The 13,040-nt window shown below is 19.5% G+C and overlaps 1 protein-coding gene across 3 annotated transcripts in view; it reads right to left on the bottom strand.

Annotated features, from left to right (window-relative positions):
- The window catches only part of LOC145291563 (uncharacterized), a 238,230-nt gene that overhangs the window by 201,587 nt on the left and 23,603 nt on the right, over window positions 1-13,040 (bottom strand). For all 3 annotated transcript variants that reach the window (XM_080137626.1, XM_080137629.1, XM_080137628.1), the window contains exon 3: window positions 12,031-12,156. In XM_080137626.1, the coding sequence (XP_079993752.1) occupies window positions 12,031-12,156 (126 nt within the window). The remainder of the gene's footprint in view (window positions 1-12,030; window positions 12,157-13,040) is intronic.

Genomic DNA, 13,040 nt, shown 5'->3' with positions numbered 1-13,040 from the left:
AAACACAATGTAAAATAAAACACAATGTAAAATACAACACAATGTAAAATAAAACACAATGTAAAATAAAACACAATGTAAAATAAAAAAATACAAAATAAAACAAAATACAAAATAAAACAAATTACACAATAAAACAAAATACAAAATAAAACAAAATACAAAATAAAACCAAATGCAAAAAAAAACACAATGTAAAATAAAACACAATGTAAAATAAAACACAATGTAAAATAAAAAAATACAAAATAAAACAAAATACAAAATAAAACAAAATACAAAATAAAACAAAATACAAAATAAAACAAAATGCGAAATAAAACACAATGTAAAATAAAACACAATGTAAAATAAAACACAATGTAAAATAAAACACAATGCAAAATAAAAAAATACAAAATAAAACAAAATGCAAAATAAAACAAAATGCAAAATAAAACAAAATACAAAATAAAACACAATGCAAAATAAAACACAATGTAAAATAAAACACAATGTAAAATAAAACACAATGCAAAATAAAAAAATACAAAATAAAACAAAATGCAAAACAACACAAAATACAAAATAAAACACAATACAAAATAAAACAAAATACAAAATAAAACACAATGTAAAATAAAACACAATGTAAAATAAAACACAATGCAAAATAAAAAAATACAAAATAAAACAAAATGCGAAATAAAACAAAATGCAAAATAAAACACAATACAAAATAAAAGAAAATACAAAATAAACCACAATGTAAAATAAAACACAATGTAAAATAAAACACAATGTAAAATAAAACACAATGCAAAATAAAAAAATACAAAATAAAACAAAATGCAAAATAACACAAAATACAAAATAAAACAAAATACAAAATAAAACACAATGTAAAATAAAACACAATGTAAAATAAAACACAATGCAAAATAAAAAAATACAAAATAAAACAAAATACAAAATAAAACAAAATGTAAAATAAAACAAAATACAAAATAAAACAAAATACAAAATAAAACAAAATACAAAATAAAACACAATACAAAATAAAACAAAATACAAAATAAAACAAAATGCAAAATAAAACACAATGCAAAATAAAACAAAATGCAAAATAAAACACAATGCAAAATAAAACACAATGTAAAATAAAACACAATGTAAAATAAAACACAATGCAAAATAACACAAAATACAAAATAAAAAAATACAAAATAAAACAAAATACAAAATAAAACACAATACAAAATAAAACACAATAGAAAATAAAACAAAATGTAAAATAAAACACAATGTAAAATAAAACACAATGTAAAATAAAACACAATGCAAAATAAAAAAATACAAAATAAAACAAAATGCAAAATAACACAAAATACAAAATAAAAAATACAAAATAAAACAAAATGCAAAATAAAACACAATACAAAATAAAACACGATGCAAAATAAAACACAATGCAAAATAAAACACAATGCAAAATAAAACACAATGTAAAATAAAACACAATGTAAAATAAAACACAATGTAAAATAACACAAAATACAAAATAAAAAAATACAAAATAAAACAAAATGCAAAAAAAAACACAATACAAAATAAAACACAATACAAAATAAAAAAAAATGTAAAATAAAACACAATACAAAATAAAATACAATGTAAAATAAAATACAATGTAAAATAAAATACGATGTAAAATAAAACACAATGTAAAAAAAAACACAATGTAAAATAAAACACAATGTAAAATAAAATACAATGTAAAATAAAACACAATGTAAAATAAAACACAATGTAAAATAAAACACAATGTAAAATAAAACACAATGTAAAATAAAACACAATGTAAAATAAAATACAATGTAAAATAAAACACAATGTAAAATAAAACACAATGTAAAATAAAACACAATGTAAAATAAAACACAATGTAAAATAAAATACAATGTAAAATAAAACACAATGTAAAATAAAACACAATGTAAAATAAAACACAATGTAAAATAAAACACAATGTAAAATAAAACACAATGTAAAATAAAACACAATGTAAAATAAAATACAATGTAAAATAAAACACAATGTAAAATAAAACACAATGTAAAATAAAATACAATGTAAAATAAAACACAATGTAAAATAAAACACAATGTAAAATAAAACACAATGTAAAATAAAATACAATGTAAAATAAAACACAATGTAAAATAAAACACAATGTAAAATAAAACACAATGTAAAATAAAACACAATGTAAAATAAAACACAATGCAAAATAACGCAAAATACAAAATAAAAAAATACAAAATAACACAAAATTAAAAATAAAACACAATACAAAATAAAACACAATAGAAAATAAAACAAAATGTAAAATAAAATACAATACAAAATAACACACAATGTAAAATAAAACACAATCCAAAATAACACAAAATACAAAAAAAATACAAAATAAAACAAAATGCAAAATAAAACACAATGCAAAATAAAACACAATGCAAAATAAAACACAATCCAAAATAAAACACAATACAAAATAAAACACAATGCAAAATAAAACACAACACAAAATAAAACACAATGCAAAATAAAACACAATGCAAAATAAAACACAATGCAAAATAAAACACAATGTAAAATAAAACACAATGCAAAATAACACAAAATACAAAATTAAAAAATACAAAACAAAACACAATGCAAAATAAAACACAATACAAAAGAAAACACAATACAAAATAAAACACAATGTAAAATACAACAAAATGCAAAATAAAACAAAAGGCAAAATAAAATAAAAAACAAAATAAAACACAATAAAATATAAAGCACAATGCAAAACTAAACACAATACAAAATAAAACAAAATGCAAAATAAAAAAATACTAAATAAAAAAAAAAAATAACACAATACAAAATAAAACACAATACAAAATAAAACAAAATATAAAATAAATAAAATACAAAACACAAAAAATAAAACACAAAAAAAATTAAACAAAATGTTAAATAAAACAAAATGCAAAATAAAACACAATTCAAAATAAAATAAAATGCAAAATAAAACAAAATGCAAAATAAAACAAAATGCAAAATAAAACAAAATGCAAAATAAAAAAAAATATAAAATAAATAAAATACAAAACACAAAAAAATAAAACACAACAAAAAATAAAACAAAATGTTAAATAACACAAAATGCAAAATAAAACAAAATGCAAAATAAAACAAAATGAAAAATAAAACAAAATAAAATAAAACAAAATGAAAAATCAAACAAAATGCAAAATAAAACACAATACAAAATAAAACACAATGTAAAATAAAACAAAATGCAAAATAAAACATAATACAAAATAAAACACAATGTAAAATAAAACAAAATGCAAAATAAAACACAATGAAAATAAAACACAATGAAAATAAAACACAATACAAAATAAAACACAATGAAAATAAAACACAATACAAAATAAAACACAATGCAAAATAAAATACAATGAAAATAAAACACAATGAAAATAAAAAACCGAATACAAAATAAAACACAATGAAAATAAAACACAATACAAAATAAAACACAATGCAAAATAAAATACAATGAAAATAAAACACAATGAAAATAAAACAAAATACAAAATAAAACACAATGCAAAATAAAACACAATGCAAAATAAAACACAATGAAAATAAAACACAATGAAAATAAAACACAATACAAAATAAAACACAATGAAAATAAAACACAATACAAAATAAAACACAATGCAAAATAAAATACAATGAAAATAAAACACAATGAAAATAAAACACAATACAAAATAAAACACAATGAAAATAAAACACAATACAAAATAAAACACAATGCAAAATAAAATACAATGAAAATAAAACACAATGAAAATAAAACACAATACAAAATAAAACACAATGCAAAATAAAACACAATACAAAATAAAACACAATGCAAAATAAAACACAATGCAAAATAAAACACAATGAAAATAAAACACAATGAAAATAAAACACAATGAAAATAAAACACAATACAAAATAAAACACAATACAAAATAAAACACAATGAAAATAAAACACAATACAAAATAAAACAAAATGTAAAATAAAACAAAATACAAAATAAAACAAAATACAAAACAAAACAAAATACAAAATAAAACAAAATGCAAAATAAAACACAATACAAAATAAAACACAATGCAAAATAAAACACAATGCAAAATAAAACACAATGCAAAATAAAACACAATACAAAATAACACACAATGCAAAATAAAACACAATGCAAAATAAAACACAATACAAAATAAAACACAATGCAAAATAAAATACAATACAAAATAAAGCACAATGTAAAATAAAATACAATACAAAATAAAACACAATGAAAATAAAACAAAATGAAAAATAAAACACAATGCAAAATAAAACACAATGAAAATAAAACACAATGCAAAATAAAACACAATGCAAAATAAAATACAATGCAAAATAAAACACAATGCAAAATAAAATACAATGCAAAATAAAACACAATGCAAAATAAAACACAATGCAAAATAAAATACAATGCAAAATAAAACACAATGCAAAATAAAACACAATGCAAAATAAAACACAATGAAAATAAAACACAATATAAAATAAAACACAATGAAAATAAAACACAATGCAAAATAAAACACAATGCAAAATAAAACACAATGCAAAATAAAACACAATACAAAATAAAACACAATGAAAATGAAACACAATGAAAATAAAACAAAATACAAAATAAAATACAATGAAAATAAAACACAATACAAAATAAAACACAATGCAAAATAAAACACAATGAAAATAAAACACAATACAAAATAAAACACAATGAAAATAAAACACAATACAAAATAAAACACAATGCAAAATAAAACACAATACAAAATAAAACACAATACAAAATAAAACACAATACAAAATAAAACACAATGCAAAATAAAACACAATGCAAAATAAAACACAATACAAAATAAAACACAATGAAAATAAAACACAATACAAAATAAAACACAATAAAAATAAAACACAATGCAAAATAAAACACAATACAAAATAAAACACAATGCAAAATAAAACACAATGCAAAATAAAACACAATACAAAATAAAACAATGAAAATAAAACACAATACAAAATAAAACAATGAAAATAAAACACAATACAAAATAAAACACAATGAAAATAAAACACAATACAAAATAAAACAAAATGTAAAATAAAACAAAATACAAAATAAAACAAAATACAAAACAAAACAAAATACAAAATAAAACAAAATGCAAAATAAAACACAATGCAAAATAAAACACAATACAAAATAAAACACAATGCAAAATAAAATACAATACAAAATAAAGCACAATGTAAAATAAAATACAATACAAAATAAAACACAATGAAAATAAAACAAAATGAAAAATAAAACACAATGCAAAATAAAACACAATGCAAAATAAAACACAATGAAAATAAAACAAAATGAATAATAAAACACAATACAAAATAAAACACAATGCAAAATAAAATACAATACAAAATAAAACAAAATGTAAAATAAAACACAATGCAAAATAAAATACAATACAAAATAAAACAAAATGAAAAATAAAACACAATGCAAAATAAAACACAATGCAAAATAAAACACAATGAAAATAAAACAAAATACAAAATAAAACACAATGCAAAATAAAACACAATACAAAATAAAATACAATGAAAATAAAACACAATAAAAAATAAAACACAATGCAAAATAAAACACAATGAAAATAAAACACAATACAAAATAAAACACAATGCAAAATAAAACACAATGCAAAATAAAACACAATGAAAATAAAACACAATACAAAATAAAACACAATACAAAATAAAACACAATACAAAATAAAACACAATACAAAATAAAATACAATGAAAATAAAACACAATACAAAATAAAACACAATGCAAAATAAAACACAATGAAAATAAAACACAATACAAAATAAAACACAATGCAAAATAAAGCACAATACAAAATAAAACACAATGCAAAATAAAACACAATGCAAAATAAAACACAATGAAAATAAACAATGAAAATAAAACACAATACAAAATAAAACACAATGAAAATAAAACACAATACAAAATAAAACACAATGCAAAATAAAATACAATGAAAATAAAACACAATGAAAATAAAACACAATACAAAATAAAACACAATGAAAATAAAACACAATACAAAATAAAACACAATGCAAAATAAAACACAATGCAAAATAAAACACAATGAAAATAAAACACAATGAAAATAAAACACAATGAAAATAAAACACAATACAAAATAAAACACAATGAAAATAAAACACAATACAAAATAAAACACAATGAAAATAAAACACAATGCAAAATAAAACACAATGCAAAATAAAACACAATGCAAAATAAACACAATGAAAATAAAACACAATACAAAATAAAATACAATGAAAATAAAACACAATACAAAATAAAACACAATGAAAATAAAACACAATACAAAATAAAACACAATGAAAATAAAACACAATGCAAAATAAAACACAATGCAAAATAAAACACAATGAAAATAAAACACAATGCAAAATAAAACACAATGCAAAATAAAACACAATGAAAATAAAACACAATACAAAATAAAACACAATGCAAAATAAAATACAATGAAAATAAAACACAATGAAAATAAAACACAATACAAAATAAAACACAATGAAAATAAAACACAATACAAAATAAAACACAATGCAAAATAAAACACAATGCAAAATAAAACACAATGAAAATAAAACACAATGAAAATAAAACACAATGAAAATAAAACACAATACAAAATAAAACACAATGAAAATAAAACACAATACAAAATAAAACACAATACAAAATAAAACACAATGAAAATAAAACACAATACAAAATAAAACAAAATGTAAAATAAAACAAAATACAAAATAAAACAAAATACAAAACAAAACAAAATACAAAATAAAACAAAATGCAAAATAAAACACAATACAAAATAAAACACAATGCAAAATAAAACACAATGCAATAAAACACAATGCAAAATAAAACACAATACAAAATAAAACACAATGCAAAATAAAATACAATGCAAAATAAAACACAATACAAAATAAAACACAATGCAAAATAAAACACAATGCAAAATAAAACACAATGCAAAATAAAACACAATACAAAATAAAACACAATGCAAAATAAAACACAATACAAAATAAAACACAATGAAAATAAAACACAATACAAAATAAAACACAATGAAAATAAAACACAATACAAAATAAAACAAAATGTAAAATAAAACAAAATACAAAATAAAACAAAATACAAAACAAAACAAAATACAAAATAAAACAAAATGCAAAATAAAACACAATACAAAATAAAACACAATGTAAAATAAAACACAATGCAAAATAAAACACAATGCAAAATAAAACACAATACAAAATAAAACACAATGCAAAATAAAATACAATACAAAATAAAGCACAATGTAAAATAAAATACAATACAAAATAAAACACAATGAAAATAAAACAAAATGAAAAATAAAACACAATGCAAAATAAAACACAATACAAAATAAAACACAATGAAAATAAAACAAAATGAATAATAAAACACAATACAAAATAAAACACAATGCAAAATAAAATACAATACAAAATAAAACACAATGTAAAATAAAACACAATGTAAAATAAAACACAATGCAAAATAAAACACAATGAAAATAAAACAAAATGAATAATAAAACACAATACAAAATAAAACACAATGCAAAATAAAATACAATACAAAATAAAACAAAATGAAAAATAAAACACAATGCAAAATAAAACACAATGCAAAATAAAACACAATGAAAATAAAACAAAATGAATAATAAAACGCAATACAAAATAAAACACAATACAAAATAAAACACAATACAAAATAAAACACAATGCAAAATAAAACACAATGTAAAATAAAACAAAATACAAAATAAAACAAAATACAAAACAAAACAAAATACAAAATAAAACAAAATGCAAAATAAAACACAATACAAAATAAAACACAATGCAAAATAAAACACAATGCAAAATAAAACACAATGCAAAATAAAACACAATACAAAATAAAACACAATGCAAAATAAAACACAATGCAAAATAAAACACAATACAAAATAAAACACAATGCAAAATAAAACACAATGCAAAATAAAACACAATGCAAAATAAAACACAATGCAAAATAAAACACAATACAAAATAAAACACAATGCAAAATAAAACACAATACAAAATAAAACACAATGAAAATAAAACACAATACAAAATAAAACACAATGAAAATAAAACACAATACAAAATAAAACAAAATGTAAAATAAAACAAAATACAAAATAAAACAAAATACAAAACAAAACAAAATACAAAATAAAACAAAATGCAAAATAAAACACAATACAAAATAAAACACAATGTAAAATAAAACACAATGCAAAATAAAACACAATGCAAAATAAAACACAATACAAAATAAAACACAATGCAAAATAAAACACAATGCAAAATAAAACACAATACAAAATAAAACACAATGCAAAATAAAATACAATACAAAATAAAGCACAATGTAAAATAAAATACAATACAAAATAAAACACAATGAAAATAAAACAAAATGAAAAATAAAACACAATGCAAAATAAAACACAATACAAAATAAAACACAATGAAAATAAAACAAAATGAATAATAAAACACAATACAAAATAAAACACAATGCAAAATAAAATACAATACAAAATAAAACACAATGTAAAAAAAAACACAATGTAAAATAAAACACAATGCAAAATAAAACACAATGAAAATAAAACAAAATGAATAATAAAACACAATACAAAATAAAACACAATGCAAAATAAAATACAATACAAAATAAAACAAAATGAAAAATAAAACACAATGCAAAATAAAACACAATGCAAAATAAAACACAATGAAAATAAAACAAAATGAATAATAAAACGCAATACAAAATAAAACACAATACAAAATAAAACACAATACAAAATAAAACACAATGCAAAATAAAATACAATACAAAATAAAATACAATACAAAATAAAACACAATGTAAAATAAAACACAATACAAAATAAAACACAATACAAAATAAGACACAATGCAAAATAAAACACAATGAAAATAAAACACAATGTAAAATAAAACACAATACAAAATAAAACACAATGTAAAATAAAACACAATACAAAATAAAACACAATACAAAATAAAACACAATGCAAAATAAAATACAATACAAAATAAAACACAATGTAAAATAAAACACAATGTAAAATAAAACACAATACAAAATAAAACACAATACAAAATAAAACACAATGCAAAATAAAATACAATACAAAATAAAACACAATGTAAAATAAAACACAATGCAAAATAAAACACAATACAAAATAAAACACAATACAAAATAAAACACAATACAAAATAAAACACAATGCAAAATAAAATACAATACAAAATAAAACACAATGTAAAATAAAACAAAATGCAAAATAAAACACAATGAGAATAAAACAAAATACAAAATAAAACACAATACAAAATAAAACACAATGCAAAATAAAATACAATACAAAATAAAACACAATGTAAAATAAAACACAATGTAAAATAAAATACAATGTAAAATAAAAAACAATGTAAAATAAAATACAATGTAAAATAAAATACAATGTAAAATAAAACACAATGCAAAATAAAACACAATGTAAAATAAAACACAATGTAAAATAAAATACAATGTAAAATAAAACACAATGTAAAATAAAATACAATGTAAAATAAAATACAATGTAAAATAAAACACAATGCAAAATAAAACACAATGTAAAATAAAACAAAATACAAAATAAAACAAAATGTAAAATAAAATACAATACAAAATAAAACACAATGTAAAATAAAACACAATGCAAAATAAAACAAAATACAAAATAAAACAAAATACAAAATAAAAAACAATGTAAAATAAAATACAATACAAAATAAAACACAATGTAAAATAAAACAAAATGCAAAATAAAACAAAATACAAAATAAAACAAAATACAAAATAAAACAAAATGCAAAATAAAACAAAATACAAAATAAAACAAAATACAAAATAAAACAAAATACAAAATAAAACACAATGTAAAATAAAACACAATGCAAAATAAAACACAATGTAAAATAAAACAAAATGCAAAATAAAACAAAATACAAAATAAAACAAAATACAAAATAAAACAAAATACAAAATAAAACACAATGTAAAATAAAACACAATGTAAAATAAAACACAATGTAAAATAAAACACAATGCCAAATAAAATACAATACAAAATAAAACACAATGTAAAATAAAACACAATGTAAAATAAAATACAATGTAAAATAAAATACAATACAAAATAAAACACAATGTAAAATAAAACACAATGTAAAATAAAATACAATGTAAAATAAAACACAATACAAAATAAAATACAATACAAAATAAAACACAATGTAAAATAAAACACAATGTAAAATAAAATACAATGTAAAACAAAATACAAAATAAAACACAATGTAAAATAAAACAAAATGCAAAATAAAATACAATGTAAAACAAAATACAAAATAAAACACAATGTAAAATAAAACAAAATGCAAAATAAAATACAATGTAAAACAAAATACAAAATAAAACACAATGTAAAATAAAACAAAATGCAAAATAAAACACAATGAAAATAAAACACAATGTAAAATAAAATACAATGTAAAATAAAATACAATGTAAAATAAAACAAAATACAAAATAAAACACAATGTAAAATAAAACACAATGTAAAATAAAATACAATGTAAAATAAAATACAATGTAAAATAAAATACAATACAAAATAAAACACAATGTAAAATAAAACACAATGTAAAATAAAACACAATGTAAAATAAAACACAATGCAAAATAAAATACAATACAAAATAAAATACAATACAAAATAAAACACAATGTAAAATAAAACACAATGTAAAATAAAATACAATGTAAAATAAAATACAATACAAAATAAAACACAATGTAAAATAAAACACAATGTAAAATAAAATACAATGTAAAACAAAATACAAAATAAAACACAATGTAAAATAAAACAAAATGCAAAATAAAATACAATACAAAATAAAACAAAATACAAAATAAAACAAAATGCAAAATAAAACAAAATGCAAAATAAAATACAATGTAAAATAAAACACAATGTAAAATAAAACACAATGTAAAATAAAACACAATGTAAAATAAAATACAATGTAAAATAAAATACAATACAAAATAAAACACAATGTAAAATAAAACAAAATGCAAAATAAAATACAATTCAAAATAAAACAAAATACAAAATAAAACAAAATGCAAAATAAAACAAAATGCAAAATAAAATACAATACAAAATAAAACACAATGTAAAATAAAACACAATGAAAATAAAACACAATGTAAAATAAAACACAATGCAAAATAAAACAAAATCCAAAATAAAACAAATGAAAAATAAAACACAATACAAAATAAAACACACAAAAAATAAAACACAATGCAGAATGAAACAGAATGCAAAATAAAACACAAAACAAAATAAAACACAATGCCAGATAAAACAAAATGCAAAATAAAAGACATAATGAATTTATGTGAGTAAATGAAGTAGTTATATATATATATATATATATATATATATATATATATATATATATATATATATATATATTTATATATATATATATAATATTAATAGACATATATATATATACATACATAGATATAAATAGCCATATATATGTAGAAAAAAGAGCTTACAAAATGTAGTTGAAATCTCTGGACAAATGACCTTGCCTTCAATACTACAGTTGCAAAATATGCAATCACGCAGCAAGTTGCACTGTTTCTCTTTATGATACGTCCTTATGTATCGACCGTGATTATCTGCAAAAAGAAAAAATGAAAATGATTGGATCTGATGCTAATTCATAAAACAACTTATTCACAAACATATTCATATTTATTCACACATTCGTATTTATATGTAAAACCACCAAAAATCTGTACAAACAGCTTCCAGACCTGATCGTTCCTCACTTTTGCTATTGATGAGGCATCTGTCAGTCAAGCTGAGGCTGACATTTCGGGAAATCGAAATGCCGTTGTTGTCAGCGGTGGCTCCCACTCATGTCTGACTATTGGGTCCTGTTGTTTCTCACTAGTCTCTTATCTTTGGAGTAGCTGTTAAATCTGAGTCTGTAGTGGATGAGTCATGGACAGTGTTCGCAAGGATGAGTAAGGGGCAGACAGGGTTGTTCTTGCCATTCTCTTCTCCTTCTATCCTCGTCATTCTCTCTCCTCTTCTCCTCAAAATCCACAGTGCCATGGTGTGCTGCATCTCTCCATGTTTTCCTGTCCCTGGTAGTTTCCTCCCACGAAGACAGGTCAATTATTTTTAGAGCCAGGGAACATGTGAGTTGGTCTTTGTAGCACGTTTTGGGGGCTCCTCATGGCCTCATACCTTGGGCCAGTTCTCCATATACCATTTTCTTGAGAAGGCTTGAATTATCCATCCTATCCAGAGGCGATGGTTGATGATGGTGGTCTCAACGGTGGTCACTGAGGCTCGTTCTCAGACTTCAATAATGGTGGTGTGGCTCTCCCAGGGAATTTTCAAAATCTGTCTCCGCTTCTATACAGTGTCCACGTCTCACATGCATTCAATAGCATGGAAAGGATTACTGCCTGGAACATTACTACTTTGGATGGAAGTGTAACTATTAAGTAAATAGCCTAAGAGGTCAAGATTAGTACACAGTATGTCACAA

This window comes from Euprymna scolopes, chromosome 12 (assembly GCF_053919585.1).
Source record: "Euprymna scolopes isolate OS-2025 chromosome 12, ASM5391958v1, whole genome shotgun sequence".
NCBI lineage: Eukaryota > Metazoa > Mollusca > Cephalopoda > Sepiida > Sepiolidae > Euprymna > Euprymna scolopes.
Note: the sequence above shows the minus strand (reverse complement) of the source record. Positions and strands in the feature narration are given on the sequence as shown.